Raw genomic sequence first — 23,458 nt, 5'->3', positions numbered from 1 at the left:
CTCTGTCTCTCTCTCTCTTTGTCTCTCTGTCTCTCTCCCTCTCTCTCTCTCTCTCTCTCTCTCTCTCTCTCTCTCTCTCTTTGTCTCTCTGTCTCTCTCTCTCTTTGTCTCTCTCTCTCTCTTTGTCTCTCTGTCTCTCTCTCTCTGTCTCTCTCTCTGTCTCTCTCCCTCTCTCTCTCTCTCTCTCTCTCTGTCTCTCTCTCTCTGTCTCTCTCTCTCTCTGTCTCTCTCTCTCTGTCTCTCTCTCTCTCTCTCTCTCTCTCTCCCTCCCCCTCACTCTCATGCCTCTTGATTCCGATGTTTAGAGGACTCACCTGAAACACCTGGATGGAGATCTTTACAAAATCTTTAACGGCCCTTAAACCTTCAGACTGACACATCTGCACAGAAACCCGATCAATATCAGATAACAGATGGATTCTGAGAGGAAAGTTCTGGATAGATTCATGGCCTGAGATAGAGAACATCGGAATGGGTGAATAAAGGAAGGATGTAAAGTACCGAAAGAGAGAGAAAGAGAGAGTCAGGTGTCTGATTGTTCTCAGCAACCAGATGTGAGGTCAGAGGAACAAACATGAACTTTTTAAAAGACTGAGTTCCAAGTATTAGACAGAGACTTTATTTCAGTCTAAAAGTAAACTGGTTCCTGTCTGTGGAGCAACAAATATCAAAAGTTTGATTCCAAAATGCTTTCTGCTTTAAAACAAGCCAGCTGATGTGTCATCTCTGTCCAACCGTCCTAAATGAAATCAGAAACGTCTCAGCCTGTTATTTTTCATTTCCCAAAAACAAAAAACACCATCAGTTTAATCAATACAGTGTGACTTGAGTGTTAGGCTGAGCAGGAACTCTGCTGGTCAGTGTCAGAACTGCTGTCCTGCTACTCAAATGTTTCTGCATTGATATATATATATATGCTAATCTGTATATTTAGGATACTAGCTCTTGGTACACTTTCTGTATTTTTGAGGTGATATTTGATTATGTTGTATGTAAGGAAATGAAATCCTGATAATGTATTAGCCCTGTATACTTTCACTATTCGTCTATTAATATCACACGTTCTGCTCTGTTTTACAGTCTTGGTTTCTTTGACAAGATCCACCTGAAACACACAGATACAAAGTCTGTAGCTGAAACGTGAAACACAAAGCTAGGTATGGACCGCTATGAGCTAATCACTCACAACCCCCCTCTCTCTCTCCATCCCTGATCCACTCGGATAGACCTGCAAGCATTCTGAAACCTTCACCATCAGCCCTCCAACCAGGAATCTGGAAATCTTCCATATCAGTCTTCAAAAACTGCACGATTCTGCAAACTGGAAAGAGAGAAAACAACAAAACAAAACACACGTAAACCAGGAAAACGGCAAAGACCAGAAAGAGGAAAATTCCATCCTGGATGAAGAAGAGATATGATTATTTCATTAGAAGAAGACTTTGTATTGGTTTGTAATCAAGTTAACCTGAGTATTGACCAATCTTTTCATCCTTTTCCTTTTTATTTTTATTTTTTTTTGCATCGTCCACCGATCGTCCAGCGGGGCCAAACCATTCTGCTTTCACTCCATCACCGAATGTTTCCACAGTTCATGATATTTGTATTTACTTCCAGTGAAAATGAAGCCAAGCGTGAAACCCGGGGTCATGTGATCATCCACGTCAAGCTGCACCTGATTCTGTCCCAAGCATCTGATTGGATAAGAAAATTTTCCCCAGCACCCTGGGTGTTGTTTGGCCCGTCGTGAAATAATGGGTGTGTCCCAAATGCTAGAACAATTAGCGTTAATTAAAACACTAAAAACAAAACGTTAGCACATGTGAAATCTCATTACATTATAGAAATCTTTAAATAGTTAACCGATATACTTTCAATCTGATATCAGGTTGTGTGTGTAACACGCGAGTGTGTGTGTGTGTGTGTTATCACCATAGAGCAGGAGAGTCGTATTGTCTCAAATGAACACTAACTCCTGACCGGAAGATTAAGTCCCATTCAATGGCAAATGACGTCAAACGGATCGTAACGTGATGCCGTGAGGTATCGCATCGGAGTGCGCTGAATTTTTAAAACGCTAAAAAATAAAACACACAATCTTTAGGCTAAATAGAAAGATTTGTAAAAGGAGTGTCGTCCAGCGTCAGCACCTTGTAGGCTCACTCCGCCCATTGACCAGCTCCCCGCCAATCACATGACACGCTTTCTCTAGAAACACGTGTGGCATCTTTGCTATGTGAAATTTAACCCGCTCTGGTCAGACCATACACAAGTTAAACCGACCTGGTTGAGAGAGGGAAAAAAAACGAAACACAGGAACGAGAAAAGAAAATCTGACCACTAATGAGCATCAGCGCTAGCGAGTGAACAGGATACAACAGTAGAAAAAACATGACGCACTTTTCTGGCGACGTTTCTATTTGTACACCGCCGCAAAATATGTCCTTTTCAGGCGACCGTGACGTGTTTGGGACACACCCGGCGTTAGCACGCACGTCTTCGTCTGTTTGTCCTCTGAACATATCAACGTGAAAGTGTGAAGACATGAAGGGGTGCTGGGGTGCGCTCGTAGCCCACCACATACAACAAACCTCCACACGCTCCAGCTAATTAGCTATCAGCTAATGACGTTAATAAACAGGTTTTTTTTGTTTAGCAGTAAACCGAAGACAGTGACGCATTAGCGAAAATCGCAAAGTGTTGTAAAGCCTTTATAAATGCACAAATTCGGCTTTTATGACCATCATGCGTTTAAAAATTTTGCACCACTTCCAGCAGTAAATGTTTCTCTGTGGTACGTGCAGCCACAGACACAAAGCCTGAAAAACTCTCTCTCTCTCTCTCTCTGACTCAGTATCTCTTTCTCTCTCTCTCTCTCTGACTCAGTATCTCTTTCTCTGTCTCTCTCTCTTTCTCTCTCTCTCTCTCTGACTCGGTATCTCTTTCTCTGTCTCTCTCTCTCTCTCTCTCTCTCTGACTCGGTATCTCTTTCTCTGTCTCTCTCTCTCTCTCTCCCTCCCTCCCTCTCTCTCTGTCTCTCTCTCTCTCTCTCACTATCTCTGACCCTCTCTCTCTCTCTCTCTCTCTCTCTCTCACTATCTCTGACCCTCTCTCTCTCTCTTTCTCTCTCTCTCTCTCCCTCTCTCTCTCTCTCTCTCTCTCTGCTGAAAGTGGGTTGTTTTGGTTTGCAGTAGTTTGTTTTAACTGGTTTTCATGTTGTGTCATCTGAGGTTTTTTTTTTCTTTCACAGAATTAACTGCATGAGAGTTTAGTTTCTTTCAGGTTTGATTTTACAGTTTATTAACATTAACATACAAATGTACGACTTCTACAGTGACACTCTTGTGAATATATATATATATATATATATATATATATATATATATATATATATATATATATATATATATATATATATATATTACTGACATCACTTCCTCTGTACACACATTATTTGTGGGTTGTTTTTGTTTCGCTCTCCATTACAGATTTGGTCAAGGGTGTCAGTACTGACCATTCATACACATGTCGTTGCACTATGATTATATAGTTTAATTTCCTTAAGATGGAAAATCTTTTTGTTCCCCCCTGCTTTCTCGAATGTGAATACGAACAAACCGGTCCCAACGTTCCACTGCATCTATCTGCATCCCGACAACACCACTGACATCACAAAATAACTGGACTGCCTGGCTGTCAGTCACTCGTCAGGGATTCTTTTACTCATTAGCCCCCCTCCCCTCCCTGACGATCCCACCGATCCGCGCAGCAAAGTGCCTCCCTTCCTTTTTTATGCAACCTGGCGTCGAATTCAGGGTCTGTATTTCGTGTATAAGCTACAGAATCAATGTACAATATGTATCATGGCTTAGCAAGAACCAGAAGACTGGAAACACATCGCCTTTATAAATATATATTATCCAGACATTAAAAAATAATAATAATAATTATAATCATACTCGTACGTGCTGTGTATATATATGGAAATATGTATAGTAGCTCTTCTTTGGAATACGGCAGTCTAGTTATTTTTTGAACCTTTCACCCCACTTCACCTCAATCGTCTTCCAAACAGTCATGAAATAATAACGCTATCGTTCATATGCGCTGCAAGACTGATAAGAAATATCAGTGTTAGTATTTAAAGTGGGAAAAGAGAGTGAGGGGTTTGTGGGCTGAAGATACAAACCTGTGAGTCTGTACCAGAAATGTACGAATTTAAAGATTTCTTTTTTTTCTTTTTTTTTAAAGTCTGCTTGTCCTGGACTCTAAACTCAAGGGCCATGAACAGTATCCCAAACTTTATAAAATTTTGGGTCTTTTTTCCCCCCTACTTCATTTAGCTTTATCCTTTTTTTAATGTTATATTTGTAATCATTTGTTTTTAATCTATTAAGGAGGGTGGAATGAACAATTTTACAGCACAGTGTATTACAGTACAGATCCTAGTGCTTGTTCACGTGGGTTCAGTCTCTGCTGATAAAGAAATAAGACTTTCTCTTCGGACACGTGTTCGAGAACGTGGGTCTTCTTCGGTGAGCTCGCTGGGGGTGGGCTTCATCGATTTTCCAAATTGCTTGTGACAAAAGGCATTTTATTTCAACCTTTAAAAAAGACCGTATTTTATTCGGTAAATAAAGGAAACGAAAACTCCACGTACTGAAACACGGAGAGTCCAGCTCATCGTCCAGCTCATTCATTTCAGAGACCACTTTAAAAAACCACACACACAGGATTTCATTACTGTAAATTAAGGAAACCGATCAGCAAAAGTGTTTTATGCCTTTGTGATGATTTGAAAGATGTTGTACTGAGTATTTGTAGAAGTTCTTGTAGTTTTTAGGCAGTGTGAAGACTGGTTCCTGGAGGAGGAGGAGGAGGAGGAGGAACAGTCCAGAGATTCATGGAATCATGTGGAAGAATGAAACTTAGACAGGCTTCATTCCAAAACTAACCCATTACCCTCCCAACCCCCAAAAAACCTTGCCTCTGCCCATCCCCCACAAAACCTTCCCTCTGCCTATTCCCCACAAAACCTTCCCTCTGCCTATTCCCCACAAAACCTTCCCTCTGCCTATTCCCCACAAAACCTTCCCTCTGCCCATCCCCCACAAAACCTTCCCTCTGCCCATCCCCCACAAAACCTTCCCTCTGCCCATCCCCCACAAAACCTTCCCTCTGCCTATTCCCCACAAAACCTTCCCTCTGCCCATCCCCCACAAAACCTTCCCTCTGCCTATTCCCCACAAAACCCTCCCCCCGCCTCTTCCCCACAAAACTATCCCCCCGCCCACCCCCCCCAAAACCCTCAGTCTCCCCCTCCCCCACAAAACCTTGGGTCTGCCCATCCCCCACACAACCTTCCCTCTGCCCATCCCCCACAAAACCTTCCCTCTGCCCCTCCCCCACAAAACCATCCCTCTGCCTATTCCCCACAAAACCTTCCCTCTGCCTATTCCCCACAAAACCTTCCCTCTGCCTATTCCCCACAAAACCTTCCCTCTGCCTATTCCCCACAAAACCTTCCCTCTGCCCATCCCCCACAAAACCTTCCCTCTGCCTATTCCCCACAAAACCTTCCCTCTGCCTATTCCCCACAAAACTTTCCCTCTGCCCATCCCCCACAAAACCTTCAGTCTGCCCATCCCCCACAAAACCTTCCCTCTGCCTATTCCCCACAAAACCTTCCCTCTGCCCATCCCCCACAAAACCTTCCCTCTGCCCATCCCCCACAAAACCTTCCCTCTGCCTATTCCCCACAAAACCTTCCCTCTGCCTATTCCCCACAAAACCTTCCCTCTGCCTATTCCCCACAAAACCTTCCCTCTGCCTATTCCCCACAAAACTTTCCCTCTGCCCATCCCCCACAAAACCTTCAGTCTGCCCATCCCCCACAAAACTTTCCCTCTGCCTATTCCCCACAAAACCTTCCCTCTGCCCATCCCCCACAAAACTTTCCCTCTGCCTATTCCCCACAAAACTTTCCCTCTGCCCATCCCCCACAAAACCTTCCCTCTGCCTATTCCCCACAAAACCTTCCCTCTGCCCATCCCCCACAAAACCTTCCCTCTGCCTATTCCCCACTAAACCTTCCCTCTGCCCATCCCCCACAAAACCTTCCCTCTGCCTATTCCCCACTAAACCTTCCCTCTGCCCATCCCCCACAAAACCTTCCCTCTGCCTATTCCCCACTAAACCTTCCCTCTGCCCATCCCCCACAAAACCTTCCCTCTGCCTATTCCCCACAAAACCTTCCCTCTGCCCATCCCCCACAAAACCTTCCCTCTGCCTATTCCCCACTAAACCTTCCCTCTGCCCATCCCCCACAAAACCTTCCCTCTGCCTATTCCCCACTAAACCTTCCCTCTGCCCATCCCCCACAAAACCTTCCCTCTGCCTATTCCCCACAAAACCTTCCCTCTGCCCATCCCCCACAAAACCTTCCCTCTGCCTATTCCCCACTAAACCTTCCCTCTGCCCATCCCCCACAAAACTTTCCCTCTGCCTATTCCCCACAAAACCTTCCCTCTGCCCATCCCCCACAAAACTTTCCCTCTGCCTATTCCCCACAAAACTTTCCCTCTGCCCATCCCCCACAAAACCTTCCCTCTGCCTACGCCCCACAAAACCTTCCCTCTGCCCATCCCCCACAAAACCTTCCCTCTGCCTATTCCCCACAAAACCTTCCCTCTGCCCATCCCCCACAAAACCTTCCCTCTGCCCATCCCCCACAAAACCTTCCCTCTGCCTATTCCCCACTAAACCTTCCCTCTTCCCACCCCCCACAAAACCTTTCCTTGGCCCATCCCCCACAAACCCTTCCCTCTTCCCACCCCCCACAAAACCTTTCCTCGGCCCACCCCCCACAAAACTTTTCCTTGGCCCACCCCCCACAAAACCTTCCCTCGACCCACCCCCCACAAAACCTTCCCTCTTCCCACCCCCCATCAAAACCTTCCCTCTGCCCATCCCCCACAAAACCTTCCCTCTGCCCATCCCCCACAAAACCTTCCCTCTTCCCACCCCCCACAAAACCTTCCCTCTTCCCACCCCCCATCAAAACCTTCCCTCTGCCCATACACCCTTCACTCCAAACCCTCCCCCAAAAAAACTCCCCACCACCACCCCAAAGAAACCTTCTCTCCACCCCTCCCCCCTAAAAAAAACCTTCCCTCAAACTCCTCCCCCAAATGTAAATGCCCCCTCCTAGTGCTTGTGATTAGTGTAGTGTTAGTACTAAGCCAGCATTTTAAAGGTTGTTCCCTTCAAAAGTGCCTTTTGTTCACAGAGTCCATCTTGTAAAACATGAAAAAAAAAGAAAAAAGGACAAAACGTTTTTCGCCCCTTCTTTCCTCATCCACCCTTTTTATTCGATCTTTGGAAGCCGTATATATATAGTATATAGTAAAACAGGAAATGGATGTGATTTAGTTCTTTTTATTGTTCAATACTGAAAAAAAGTGTAAAGGCAAAAAATCTTCCTGTCTCTTTCCCTCTTTCCTTCTTCTTCTTCTTCTTCTTCTTCTTCTTCTTCTTCTTCTTCTTCTTCTTCTTCTTCTTCTTTTGCATTAAAGGAGATGCTGTACAAGACATCCGTCTTCCCCCTGTCGTACATCCATCCACCCTCCCCCACCCCCACTCTGAAAACGAGGCTTTTATATTTTTTTCCTCTTGAGCAGAATATCCTTGTCTGTATGCTTGTTCTTGTTACGCCATACCGATCTCTCTCCTGTTCTGCTGCTTCTCTGTTTCTACTGCTAGTGTAAGTGAAATGTGGCCGTCCGGGCTCCGGGGGGTCGGGTTTGCCGCGGGTTCCACGCAGCCCCGAGCACCAACACGTGGAACACCAACAGTGCTAATATTTCTCCATCAGCTTCCACGTTTGGAACATTTTTGCTGTAAACGCAGGACACCGGGTGATATCAAGCAGCTCAGCGTTGTTATTATTTTTTTCTAATTTATTTGTTTGTACTATGATTTTATACTATATTTTTTTGATGCTTTACTATCAGGGTACGGTCCAGATGATTCTCTCTAAGGGAAGCGTGGACCTTAAAATGAAAGCTATATTAAAAAAAACGCACCTTTCTTTATTAGAAGAGCCAGGCTACTTTTATGAATTTGTTGACTGATGACTTGCTGAAAGCACCTTATGAGGCAGAATGCACTTAACGCGAAATGCACTTAAATATCCTACACCAGTCACGCTACAGAGACGCCGCCGTTGTTTTGCTCACGCACCACATTTCAGTCCCTCGTAACGGAAGATTGGCGCGAGTCCAGGAGACGTGTTTGATGGAGCCGAAGTCAGTATTAAATGTTACAGAGGATGAAAAAGAGAGAGAGAGAGCTGACAGAGTGGAACTTTTCTTTAATAAGATAATCTTAGGACATGGAACGTCTAGCTGAATATTCCCACTCTGCCACGACGTGCAACCGATCGCTTCTAACTGCCTCGTATTTCGTTAAAGTTTTGTTTTTTTTTGCTTCGCTTCGTTAAGCTTCCGGACTTTTCTGAGCTGTTCAACACATTTCTAGTCTTAGCGCCCTCTAGTGGATCCCCATGTCCTGCGCTTTCAGGAAAAAAACAATAAAAAGCTCCTTGTTTCAGCTAGCGACCCCTCAGAGCCCGCTGGCAATGTGCATGTGTTACTACAGATTCCTTTTCCATTATAAAGAATAAAAAAAAAACAGTTTGTAAAGAGCAACTGGTTGAATAAATGATGTTCTTGACTGCACACATTTCTCACTGCTGTTTGTTTTCATTCCCCAAATAGCTGTGTTGAAGGAAGGAAGGAAGGAACATAAGAAGGAGGAAGGTAAAAAGGAAGGAAGGAAAGAAGGTAAAAAGAAAGGAAAGAAGGTAAAAATGAAGGAAGAATGGAAGGAAGGTAAAAAGAAAGGAAGGAAGGAAGGTAAAGAGGAAGGAAGGAAAGAAGGAAGAAAAGAAGGAAGGAAGGTAAAAAGGAAGGACAGAAGAACTGACTGAAAAAAGGAAGACGTAAGGAATTTTTTTATTCAGTGCATTTAAAAAAAAACAAATAAGACCAAAGTTCTGTCCATTAAAATCACACACTAGAAGCAAGTAAAAAGCATGAAAATTGCTATCGATGACAAGAAAAGGAAGAATTATAAACAATTTTAAACGACCAAGAAAGTAGTGAAGGAACTAACTGTTCCAACAAAAAGAAATGAAATGCTAAATGAAGTGTTAGTATAAAGGCAGAGGGACCCCGAACCTCCAGCCGAGATCACGGAGCAACCTGCAGCAGCCGGTCCGAGCGGCTGAGAGACGAAGGTGAGCTGAAGATGAGAAACACAGCTGGGCATTTTTCTGGAGATTCCTTCCTTATATGTCATGTAAACATCTGACACAAAACCCTGATACCCTGCAGTAGGAACAAAAATACCAACGTGTGTGTGTGTGTGTTCACGTCATGCGACATGACATAAAAGCCGTGAATTTCAAACAAAGGGAAAGATTGTGACACACAACCCTGACTCTGCACAAACAAGAGGAGCGGTGGGGTAAATACTAACCCAAAACACGTCAGGAGTCATGAGCACAGAACAGGAAGTCAGGAGCACAGAACAGGAAGTCAGGAGCACAGAACAGGAAGTCAGGAGCACAGAACAGGAAGTCAGGAGCACAGTGTAATGGAGACTATGAAACAACTCATGTTGCGTCATGCTAAACTGGCGGCTGGTGAATCCCCATGAAGTGAACTTTACACACACACACATTACAGTCATGAAAAAGCCTGGTGGTGGAAAGTGAAGTCGAAATCTAACTCGCGTCTGAAGCACTTCATCAGCGTAATGAATTGTGTAGGTTTTAGCAGATCGCTTACACGGAAAATGCTCCGCTCCGAGCTTCTGACCCCACACCAGCTGGATCAGAGACTCGGAGGAGGACGAGCCGGCTCGCTGTAGGGCTTTGACCTGGAGTGCCATTAACACTGAGAGCTGAGTCTCCAGCCAGCAATCACTCAGTTTATTAATAATAATAGTAATACACACAGTCAGACACAGTCTCCCAGTTTAAATGTAGACTAAAGACTTATCTCTTTAGCCTGGCATACATCTAACACTTCCCATAACCTTGCACTCCAGTACATCTGATTAAATGCACATTCAGCTAGTACTGCTAATATTATGAACAGCAGCTACGCTAATGCTGTTCCATTGTTTCCTTTCTTCTACCCATCCCGAGGCATACAGAGACTGTGCCGGCTCCAGTGGCATCCGGAGATGGACCAGCTCCAGCCGGGTTCTGCTTGTGAGGATTGGGGTATTCAAGCAGCGCCATGGACAACAACCTTCTTATTGATCTACATAACACTATACACATGCTGTATCTGCATCACACAATTGTCACCCAAATGAGGATGGGTTCCCTTTTGAGTCTGGTTCCTCTCAAGGTTTCTTCCTCATATCATCTAAGGGAGTTTTTCCTTCCCACAGTCGCCTCAGTCACCTCAGGCTTGATCACCTGGGATAACATCTAGGACTGTCTGTCTGTTTGTCTGTTCATATGTTTGTTGTTTTCTTATGTGGTTTCTCATGTAAAGCTGCTTTGAGACAATGCTCTTTGTTAAAAGTGTTATACAAATAGAATTGAATTGAATTGAATTGAATACTGATTGTAGCACAGAGGTGTGTGTCTGAGCAGAAACAAACCAGACACCAGAGGAGGTTTTTAGCCTCGTTTAATTAAAACATATCTCAGTATATAAAGTATAGTCTCAGGGCTCCAGTGATTCTTTTTCAACACAGTTACAGTTTATTAATGACATCAAGTTTTCGAGAGTAAATTCAATTCATGCTCCTTGGTTCCTCCATAATCATCATCATAGAGAAGAGGAGGCTCCCTGATTTAGGGTGAGACTGTGTCTTCTTTCTGTTTCACACATAACAGACAACAAGCCCCTTGGAAAAAAACCCTGCAGTCATAAGAGATAGAGAGAAAGAGAGAGAGAGAGAGAGAGAGAGAAAGAGAGAGAGAGATAGACAGACAGACAGACAGAGATAGATAGATAGATAGATAGATAGATAGATAGATAGATAGATAGATAGATAGATAGATAGATAGATAGATAGATAGATAGAGAGAGAGAGAGAGAGAGTTTAAGTTTTGCACACCAGAAATCTGCAGCTTGTATCTCATTTTAAAAAAAGCATCAGCAATTATTAAATCATTAATAATAAAATAATTTTTAATTAATAAATAAATATAGATAAAAATATAGTCATGTAATATATAATATAGCTCGTAATATCTAGGAGACCTCAATGAAGTGTCCTGTATTGTTCAGTTTTCTGCACTATACTGAGAAACAGCACACAGATACACACACACACACACACTATTTCCTTACAATCAGAAGCAACGTCAAGGATCAACATCTCCGCTCTCCTGCACCGGGGGTTTTGGCTGCAAACAGAAAAACAATCACAGTGATGGAACGTTTTGTCTGATCAAAGCTTTTAAAATTACACAAAACACTCTTCCCGCTCTTTTCATGTGTGTGTGTATGTGTGTGTATGTGTGTGTATGTGTGTGTGTGTGTGTGTGTGTTGACCTCTTCATCCTCTTCGTCATTCCCGGGATTTGCCAGGGTCATATCTGAAACAAAAGAGAATCAAAAGTTGTATTTGTATCTGTACACAATGACAGAGGAAATACTGAATGAAAAGCAAATCTAAACAACACCATGCTGCTGTATTTAACCTCTCAGTGTGCGTTAGTGCATTATAACATCATCCCTGTAGCGGGGTTTATGAATGAACTCATCAAGTCAAGTCAAAAAGCTTTTATTGTCATTTCAACCACATACATATATATATATATATATATATATTAGGGCTGTCAATAGATTATATTTTTTAATCGCACCAGTCTTGTGTGATTAACTGTGATTCATCTCCCACTTATAATGAAATTAAACACACTATTTATTTGGTTTAACATGTCGGGTCGGTTTGCTAGTAAAACCTGTGATGTCTATTGCTTTTAAATGCTAACATTGACAGTCCTAATATATATATATACAGCTGACGCAGTACACAGTGACATTAAACAATGTCTCTCTACATAACAACAACACAGAGCTACATAACATCACAGAGCTACATAACAACCACACAGAGCTACATAACATCAACACAGAGCTACATAACAACAACAGAGAGCTACATAACAACACAGAGCTACATAACAACCACACAGAGCTACATAACATCACAGAGCTACATAACAACCACACAGAGCTACATAACAACAACAGAGAGCTACATAACAACAACACAGAGCTACATAACATCACAGAGCTACAAAACAACACAGAGCTACATAACATCAACACAGAGCTACATAACATCACAGAGCTACATAACATCACAGAGCTACAAAACAACAACACAGAGCTACATAACATCACAGAGCTACATAACAACCACACAGAGCTACATAACATCAACACAGAGCTACATAACAACAACAGAGAGCTACATAACAACACAGAGCTACATAACAACCACACAGAGCTACATAACATCACAGAGCTACATAACAACCACACAGAGCTACATAACAACAACAGAGAGCTACATAACAACAACACAGAGCTACATAACATCACAGAGCTACAAAACAACACAGAGCTACATAACCAACACAGAGCTACATAACAACACAGAGCTACATAACATCACAGAGCTACAAAACAACACAGAGCTACATAACATCAACACAGAGCTACATAACATCAACACAGAGCTACATAACAACACAGAGCTACATAACATCAACACAGAGCTACATAACAACACAGAGCTACATAACATCACAGAGCTACATAACATCACAGAGCTACAAAACAACAACACAGAGCTACATAACATCAACACAGAGCTACATAACAACACAGAGCTACATAACAACAACACAGAGCTACATAACATCAACACAGAGCTACATAACAACACAGAGCTACATAACATCAACACAGAGCTATATAACAACACAGAGCTACATAACATCACAGAGCTACAAAACAACAACACAGAGCTACATAACAACACAGAGCTACATAACAACACAGAGCTACATAACAACAACAGAGAGCTACATAACAACAACACAGAGCTACATAACATCACAGAGCTACAAAACAACACAGAGCTACATAACATCAACACAGAGCTACATAACAACACAGAGCTACATAACATCACAGAGCTACAAAACAACACAGAGCTACATAACATCAACACAGAGCTACATAACAACACAGAGCTACATAACATCAACACAGAGCTACAAAACAACAACACAGAGCTACATAACATCAACACAGAGCTACATAACATCAACACAGAGCTACATAACAACACAGAGCTACATAACATCAACACAGAGCTACATAACAACACAGAGCTACATAACATCACAGAGCTACAAAACAACAACACAGAGCTACATAACATCAACACAGAGCTACATAACAACACAGAGCTACATAACAACAACACAGAGCTACATAACATCAACACAGAGCTACATAACAACACAGAGCTACATAACATCAACACAGAGCTATATAACAACACAGAGCTACATAACATCACAGAGCTACAAAACAACAACACAGAGCTACATAACAACACAGAGCTACATAACAACACAGAGCTACATAACAACAACAGAGAGCTACATAACAACAACACAGAGCTACATAACAACACAGAGCTACATAACAACCACACAAAGCTACATAACATCAACACAGAGCTACATAACAACAACAGAGAGCTACATAACAACACAGAGCTACATAACATCAACACAGAGCTACATAACATCAACACAGAGCTACATAACAACAACAGAAAGCTACATAACAACACAGAGCTATATAACAACAACACAGAGCTACATAACATCAACACAGAGCTACATAACATCAACACAGAGCTACATAACAACACAGAGCTATATAACAACAACACAGAGCTACATAACATCAACACAGAGCTACATAACATCAACACAGAGCTACATAACATCAACACAGAGCTACATAACATCAACACAGAGCTACATAACAACACAGAGCTATATAACAACAACACAGAGCTACATAACATCAACACAGAGCTACATAACATCAACACAGAGCTACATAACATCAACACAGAGCTACATAACAACCACACAAAGCTACATAACATCAACACAGAGCTACATAACATCAACACAGAGCTACATAACAACACAGAGCTATATAACAACAACACAGAGCTACATAACATCAACACAGAGCTACATAACATCAACACAGAGCTACATAACATCAACACAGAGCTACATAACAACCACACAGAGCTACATAACAACCACACAAAGCTACATAACATCAACACAGAGCTACATAACAACAACAGAGAGCTACATAACAACACAGAGCTACATAACATCAACACAGAGCTACATAACATCAACACAGAGCTACATAACAACAACAGAAAGCTACATAACAACACAGAGCTATATAACAACAACACAGAGCTACATAACATCAACACAGAGCTACATAACATCAACACAGAGCTACATAACATCAACACAGAGCTACATAACATCAACACAGAGCTACATAACAACAACAGAGAGCTACATAACAACACCACAGAGCTATATAACAACAACACAGAGCTACATAACAACAACAGAGAGCTACATAACAACAACAGAGAGCTACATAACAACACAGAGCTACATAACATCAACACAGAGCTACATAACATCAACACAGAGCTACATAACAACAACAGAGAGCTACATAACAACACAGAGCTACATAACATCAACACAGAGCTACATAACAACAACAGAGAGCTACATAACAACACAGAGCTACATAACATCAACACAGAGCTACATAACATCAACACAGAGCTACATAACAACAACAGAAAGCTACATAACAACACAGAGCTATATAACAACAACACAGAGCTACATAACATCAACACAGAGCTACATAACATCAACACAGAGCTACATAACATCAACACAGAGCTACATAACAACAACAGAAAGCTACATAACAACACAGAGCTACATAACAACAACACAGAGCTACATAACATCAACACAGAGCTACATAACAACAACACAGAGCTACATAACATCAACACAGAGCTACATAACATCAACACAGAGCTACATAACATCAACACAGAGCTACATAACAACAACAGAGAGCTACATAACAACACCACAGAGCTATATAACAACAACACAGAGCTACATAACAACAACAGAGAGCTACATAACAACAACAGAGAGCTACATAACAACACAGAGCTACATAACATCAACACAGAGCTACATAACATCAACACAGAGCTACATAACAACAACAGAGAGCTACATAACAACACAGAGCTACATAACATCAACACAGAGCTACATAACATCAACACAGAGCTACATAACAACAACAGAAAGCTACATAACAACACAGAGCTATATAACAACAACACAGAGCTACATAACATCAACACAGAGCTACATAACATCAACACAGAGCTACATAACATCAACACAGAGCTACATAACAACAACAGAAAGCTACATAACAACACAGAGCTATATAACAACAACACAGAGCTACATAACATCAACACAGAGCTACATAACATCAACACAGAGCTACATAACATCAACACAGAGCTACATAACAACACAGAGCTACATAACATCAACACAGAGCTACATAACATCAACACAGAGCTACATAACATCAACACAGAGCTACATAACAACAACAGAGAGCTACATAACAACACCACAGAGCTACATAACATCAACACAGAGCTACATAACATCAACACAGAGCTACATAACAACAACAGAGAGCTACATAACAACACCACAGAGCTATATAACAACAACACAGAGCTACATAACATCAACACAGAGCTACATAACAACAACACAGAGCTACATAACAACACAGAGCTATATAACAACAACACAGAGCTATATAACAACAACACAGAGCTACATAACATCAACACAGAGCTACATAACATCAACACAGAGCTACATAACAACCACACAAAGCTACATAACATCAACACAGAGCTACATAACATCAACACAGAGCTACATAACAACACAGAGCTATATAACAACAACACAGAGCTACATAACATCAACACAGAGCTACATAACAACAACACAGAGCTACATAACAACACAGAGCTATATAACAACAACACAGAGCTACATAACAACAACACAGAGCTATATAACAACAACACAGAGCTACATAACATCAACACAGAGCTACATAACATCAACACAGAGCTACATAACATCAACACAGAGCTACATAACAACACAGAGCTACATAACATCAACACAGAGCTACATAACATCAACACAGAGCTACATAACAACACAGAGCTATATAACAACAACACAGAGCTACATAACATCAACACAGAGCTACATAACAACAACACAGAGCTACATAACAACACAGAGCTATATAACAACAACACAGAGCTATATAACAACAACACAGAGCTACATAACATCAACACAGAGCTACATAACATCAACACAGAGCTACATAACATCAACACAGAGCTACATAACAACACAGAGCTATATAACAACAACACAGAGCTACATAACAACACAGAGCTATATAACAACAACACAGAGCTACATAACAACACAGAGCTATATAACAACAACACAGAGCTACATAACAACACAGAGCTATATAACAACACAGAGCTACATAACAACAACACAGAGCTACATAACAACAACACAGAGCTACATAACAACACAGAGCTATATAACAACAACACAGAGCTACATAACAACACAGAGCTATATAACAACAACACAGAGCTATATAACAACAACACAGAGCTACATAACATCACAAAGCTACATAACACACAGAGCTACATAACAACCACACAGAGCTACATAATATCACAGAGCTACATAACAACATCACAAAGCTACATAACACACAGAGCTACATAACATCACAAAGCTACATAACAGCAATTGTGTAAAAACCCACACCTACAGATGTACTTTAGTGTAAATATATCCGCTGATGTAATCCAGCAGTTATCATCAGTACAGTGGTGCTGACTCACCCTGACTGGACTCATGAGGGTTGTGTATGGGCGAGGGATTGGTTTCCGGCACCGGGACGAGGGAACCATCCTAAGGGACAGGATTTAGACATGAGCTAAATTTTCATATGAGCTTAATACACCGATCAGGCATAACATTATGACCACCTGTCTAATATTGTGTTGGTCCACCTTTTGCTGTGTATTCTGACCCCTTTCTATCAGAACCAGCATTAACTTTTGAGCAACAGTAGCTCGTCTGTTAGATCGGATCACACGGGCCAGCCTTCACTCCCCACGTGCATCAATGAGCCTTGGCCGCCCATGACCCTGTCTCCAGTTCACCACTGTTCCTTCCTTGGACCACTTTTGATAGATACTGACCACTGCAGACCGGGAACACCCCACAAGAGCTGCAGTTTTGGAGATGCTCTGATCCAGTGGTCTAGCCATCACAATTTGTTCCCTTCGTCAAACTCACTCAAATCCTTACTTTTGTCCATTTTTCCTGCTTCTAACACATCAACTTTGAGGACAAAATGTGCGCTTTCTACCTAATATATCCCACCCACTAACAGGTGCCATGATGAGGAGATCATCAGTGTTATTCACTTCACCTCTCAGTGGTCATAATGTTATGGCTGATCAGTATTAAGCACCACTGTGGAGTGAAGAACTCCATTTTTTGAGGTCTGGGGAAAGGAGTTCAGGAGTTACCTCATTCACTTGTTCTGCAGCCCCATCTGTAACATACACACACACACACACACACACACACACACAGGAAAAGTTAGGTTAGTTTACTGCAGCAGAAAAGGTAAAATGAATAACCTGGTTTTAAGTGCAGTGCGAAAAACTTTTATTAAAGATTATATAGATTATATGTAGAAGAGATACTGTCATCATTACCCCCACATGAGCCAGACCTGAGAGAGAGAGAGAGAGAGAGAGAGAGAGAGAGAGAATAAGGATACTGTCTCTGAGTAAATGTGTACCTGACCTGTTACTGTTTAATCTAACCCGCCTCTGTGGGCGATACTCAGATCTACAAACAGTCTAAATATACACATTATTTAAACAGAATAATATGATTTTATTCACTGAAATTAAATACCAAATAAATTGATATGTATTGTATAAACCTCAATAAACCTAAAATCACATAAACCCTATATGATCATATAATTGGTAATTAACTGGGAGATGAGTCTAATCAGATCTCCTTGGGTCAGTGGTGGATTAAGTGGTTAAAGCTCTAGGTTTTAGGGTTTTAAGCCCCAGTACTGCTAAACTGCCATTGTTGGGCCCTTGAGCAAGGCCCTTAACCCTTTCTGCTCCAGGGGGGCTGTATGATGGCTGAACCCAACTTCTAAAGCTGGGATATGATTTCACTGTGTTGTAATATATAGATGTGTGAGAAAATAAAATCTTCTTCTTTTTCATAAGAGTGGGTGAATTTGCTCACTGAGTTATGCTCAGATTTAGCGCTAACAGTGGGAGCTGTAAGGGGAAATACAACAACGTCACACAAGACAGGATAAAAATACATGAAGATTATCGATTAGCAAGTTATCTGTTGTCAAGTCACAGAGATACACGACTGGGAAATAACGCTGAGACGTTCAGGACATCATTAAAGCCCCATTAAACCACCCCACCCTGCTACTGGGAGTCATACTTACTGCTGCTGGGTGGAGGCGGAGTTTACATACCTGTTGTTCCCATCAAAGGGTATTGCTGCCGGACAAGGAGGAGGAGGACAAGGAAGAAGATGACTGACAGGAGAGGAAGAGGAGGATGATGGTGATGGAGGCAGCTTTGGTGAAAAAACAGATTTTGAGAAATGGAGTGAGATAGAGAAATGGACAAAAAAAGGAAGAATAAAAAAGACAGAACAAGCCCTCACCACCTGTTCCATGCTGCCTGTGATATCCTTCTGATCAGGGTTTGATCTGTGTGTCACCCAGGACCTTTTCCTTCAGTGCACTGAGGTGGAATTAAATGGAATTATCAGCCACACACAGACACACACACACAGACACACACACACACACAAACACACACACAATCAAGTATATGTCATCGAAATGCACTCAGTTACCTACAGTCTCACACACACACACACAATAATATTTAATGATGTCCTTTAAACTACAGAGTTAGAATAGAATAGAATAGAATAGAATAGAATAGAATAGAATAGAATAGAATAGAATAAACTTTATTGTCATTGCACATAGAGAGTACAGCGAAACTGTGGGTGCTATTCTCAACAATAGTGCACTGAAATATAATACAATGAAGAGCATAGCAATAGCATAAAAAATAATATTAAAATAATAGTAAAAAAATGTGTGTGTGTGTTCAATGATTGTTTGCAGTCCAAATGGCCCAGCTATTTGTTAGTCTGGTGGTGTGAGACTTTGTTGACCTGACGCGCCGTCCAGACGGCAATAGGTCAAACAAGTGATGAGCAGGATGTGAGGAGTCTCCTGTGATGGCCTTGATTATGCTGAGGCAGCAGGACCTGGATATGTCATCCAGGGAGGGCAGAGGGCGGCCGATGATTTTTTGAGCTGTATTAATCACCCTCTGCACAGTTTTTCTGTCCTCAGCTGTGGAACCTGCATACCACACACCCAGACAGTAAGTCGGTGTGCTGTCCACAGAGGCGTGATAGAAAGCCAGCAGCAGCTTCTTGTCCAAGTTATTTTTCCTGAGGACCTGCAGGAAATGCAGCCGCTGCTGAGCATTCTTCACTAAGGCCTTGATGTTGGGAGTCCAGGAGAGGTCAGCTGAGATGTGGGTGCCCAGGAATCTGATTGTAGAGACAGTTTCCACACGTTCTCCGTTGATGAGAAGGGGGGAGTCTGTCTGTGTCTCCTGAAGTCCATAATCAGTTCTTTAATTTTATGGACATTCAGTGTCAGATTGTACCAGACTCAAAGGTTCTCTACCTCAGCCCTGTATGCCGTCTGAACCCACCCACGATGGTATCATCCACAAACTTGATGATACTGTTGGTTGAGTGGGATGGAGTGCAGTCATAAGTATACAGGGTGTACAGTAGAGGGCTTAGCACACAGCCCTGAAGGGAACCAGTGCTGAGTGTGAGCGTGGTGGAGACGTGGGGTCCAAGTCTGACAGACTGTGGACTGTTTGGTGAGGAAATGTTTAATCCAGGTGCAGGTGGGGGAGGGGACCTGTAGGTTGAACAGTTTGGTTACTAGTATGTCCGGGATGATTGTATTGAACGCAGAGCTGTAGTCCAGGAAGAGCATCCTCACATAGCTCTTTCGGTTCTCCATGTGACTCAGCGCTCTATGAAATGTTATATCGACGGTGTCCTCCGTGGATCGGTTTGCTCTGTAAGCAACTGGTGGTGGTCAAAAGAGGGCAGGAGGCAGTCTCTGATGTGCTGAGAGACTAGTCGCTCAAAACACTTCCTGATGATGGAGGTGAGGGCTATGGGTCTGTAGTCATTGAGACTGTTTGTTTGTTTTTTGCGATGGGGATAATGGTGGTGGCTTTCAGGCATTGTGGGACAATGGCATGTGTCAGGGAGAGATTGAACAACTTGGTGAGGATCCCTGCCAGCTGGTCTACGCACGCTTTTACCTGGGGATGCCGTAAGGTCCAGCAACTTTCCTGGGGTTCACTGCTCTCAGCATCCTCCTCACCTCATGCTCCTGGAGACAGAGAGAGAGAGGTGCAGTCTTGGAGTCATCGTGGGGCAGTGTGTGCAGGTGTCTGGTGGTCTCAAAGCGTGCAAAGTAGCTGTTGAGCTCCTCTGCCAGCATGCTGCTGCTGACCGTGTTTGTTGAGCCCTGGCCTTTATAGTTGGTCAGGGCCTGTATGCCCCTCCACATCTGCCGTGGGTCATTGTCAGTGAGGTGGCCCTCCATCCTCCTCCTGTAGGACTCCTTGGCACGTTGGATGCCTCTGTCAGGCATGCATTTCTGGGTTCCGTGTTGCCACTTCCGGTTCCGGGACGCAACTTCCGGTTTCGCAATCTCATTTCCGGTTTCCGCCATTTTATGCTCATCAGTCCTATATAAGCCAGTGGGCAGTCCATGCTCCTTGCCAGATGGTCTCTTCAGTCAGCCTTGAGCTTCTGAGACGTCATCCTGCCTTTTTCTTCGGTTCCTGTCTGCCTGGTTTGTCTCTGCCTTGCTTCAATTACTGACTCTGCCTGCTCTGTGTTTAACCTGTTCTCTGGATTTAGATTATTGGACTGTATGCTGTTAATGACTCTGCCTGTCCTGCGTTTAACCTGTTCTCTGGATTGTGGATTATTGGACTGTATGCGGTTGTTTCTTTTACTGATTCTACCAGCCTGCTGTATCCTGGTTTTTTCAGTTTTTTCTATTGGTGTTGTCTGAGAACTCTGCCATTTTTCTGTGCCGTTCTTAATAAAGACTCTAAGTTTGAACTTGGACTGTGTTCTGCATTTGGGTCCTCACCTGCCATCCCTGACAGTACCATCTGGCCAACATGGACCCAGCAGAGCCACAGAACATGCAGACCCTTCTAAGCTCCTTGTCAGAGACCTCCACCTCTCACGAACGTCGTCTCCAGGATCTCGCCTCGGCTACACACGAACTGATCCGTCGCATGAATCAGCTTTCAGTCACTCCACCCTCTTCAGCTCCCTCGGCAACAACGACACCCACAAGCTCACCAAGTCATCTTCAAGAGCCACACCTGCCTCACCCCGAACGCTTCTCCGGTGAACCAGGACTATGCCGCGCATTTCTGATGCAATGCTCAGTGATCTTTGAACTTCAACCCTCTTCCTTCCCATCAGACTGCTCCAAGGTAGCACATGTCATCTCCCTGTTGTCAGGCAAGGCCAAGCACTGGGCGACCGCCGAGTGGGAACGTCAGTCTGAACTCTGCTCCTCCTTTGAGTCTTTTTCCGACGAACTCCGCAAGGTCTTTGACACCTCTGCTCCCCAGCAGGATGCTGCACGCTCCCTCTTTGAAGCATCACAAGGGAGCCTAACCGTGGTGGAATATGCGGTGGATTTTCACACAGATGCCATCGACAGCAGGTGGAATGCCACCGCACTCTACGATGCCTTCTATCGGGGGCTGGCTTCTGAAATTAAGGATGAGCTCGCTGCCCGGGAGCTACCAGCCGACCTCGACAACCTGATCACCCTGGCTACCCGCATCGATCGACGCATTCGGGAACGCCAAACTGAAAGGTCAGCCCGACGTCTCGGACGACCCAACTACTGACCCACTGTCTCTCACTCCCCGCCTTCTCCTACCCTCCCTGTCTCTGCATCCAGGAGCTTTCCTCTCACCCACGCCATGGAGATTGGTCGTCGTCACTTATCCCCTGCTGAGAAGGACAGGCGTCGGGCCTCAGGACTATGCCTGTACTGTGGAGAGGCTGGACATTTTGCCGCTTCCTGCCCAGCAAAAGGCCGGGCTCGTCACTGAAAGAGGGGCCAGCGGCGAGTCTAAGACCATCAGTCCCTTCCAAGCCACTGCTCAAGATCCGCATCTCAGTTCGAGTTCGAGCCTTGGATGGCCACGTCCTCCATCAGGCCTCCCAACGCACTAAACCCTTGCTTGTCACCATCTCTGAACATTACCAAGAGTGGATGTCCTTTCTTCTGATCCCTTCACCATTCGCCCCTGTTATGTTGGGCTTTCCATGGCTCCGGAAGCACAATCCTCACGTGGACTGGACCAGCGGCCGTATTCTGGATTGGGGCACCTACTGCCTAGCCCATTGCCTAGGATCTGTACCTCCGACCAAGGTGTCTGACATGGACGAACCACCTCCTGACCTCAGCTCAGTACCCTCCGATTATCATGACCTGGGAATGGCATTCAGCAAGGCCAGAGCCTCTAAGTTTGAACTTGGACTGTGTTCTGCATTTGGGTCCTCATCTGCCATCCCTGACAGCCTCTCCTCAGGTCGGCTCTGGCAGTGCTGTACAGTGAGATGTCGCCTGACCTGAAGACCAAGTCACGAGTCATGATCAGAGCCTGGACTTCGCTTGTCATCCAGGGTTTCCTGTTTGGGAAAACCCGGATGCGTTTGTCCACTGTGACATTTCCTACACAGGTCTTTATGTAGAAAAGCACAGTCTCTGTATGTGTCTCGAAGTCCTGTTATTCGAAGATGCTCCAATCTGTACAGGCAAAACATGGAGCTGAGGGAGAGCATTGTCAGGCCAGCTTCTGAAGGTTTGACTGTTTGGTTTTGATCTCTTTCTGAGGGGGGTGTAGGCTGGGATGAGGAGCATGGAGAGCTGGTTGGATT

The 23,458-nt window shown here is 43.5% G+C and overlaps 1 protein-coding gene across 8 annotated transcripts in view; it reads left to right on the top strand.

Moving 5' to 3' along the window:
- nfixa (nuclear factor I/Xa) overlaps window positions 1-5,148 on the top strand; it is a 118,877-nt gene extending 113,729 nt beyond the window's left edge. For 5 of the 8 annotated variants that reach the window (XM_058380297.1, XM_058380300.1, XM_058380296.1 and 2 more), the window contains one exon: window positions 1,081-5,148. In XM_058380297.1, the coding sequence (XP_058236280.1) occupies window positions 1,081-1,095 (15 nt within the window). In that variant the 3' untranslated portion in view covers window positions 1,096-5,148. The remainder of the gene's footprint in view (window positions 1-1,080) is intronic. The other 3 variants (XM_058380303.1, XM_058380301.1, XM_058380302.1) reach the window with 1 other exon arrangement.
- The last annotated feature ends 18,310 nt before the right edge of the window (window positions 5,149-23,458 follow it).

Source organism: Hemibagrus wyckioides, linkage group LG26 (assembly GCF_019097595.1).
Source record: "Hemibagrus wyckioides isolate EC202008001 linkage group LG26, SWU_Hwy_1.0, whole genome shotgun sequence".
Classification (NCBI taxonomy): domain Eukaryota; kingdom Metazoa; phylum Chordata; class Actinopteri; order Siluriformes; family Bagridae; genus Hemibagrus; species Hemibagrus wyckioides.
This window is presented reverse-complemented; position numbering and strand designations above follow the sequence as displayed.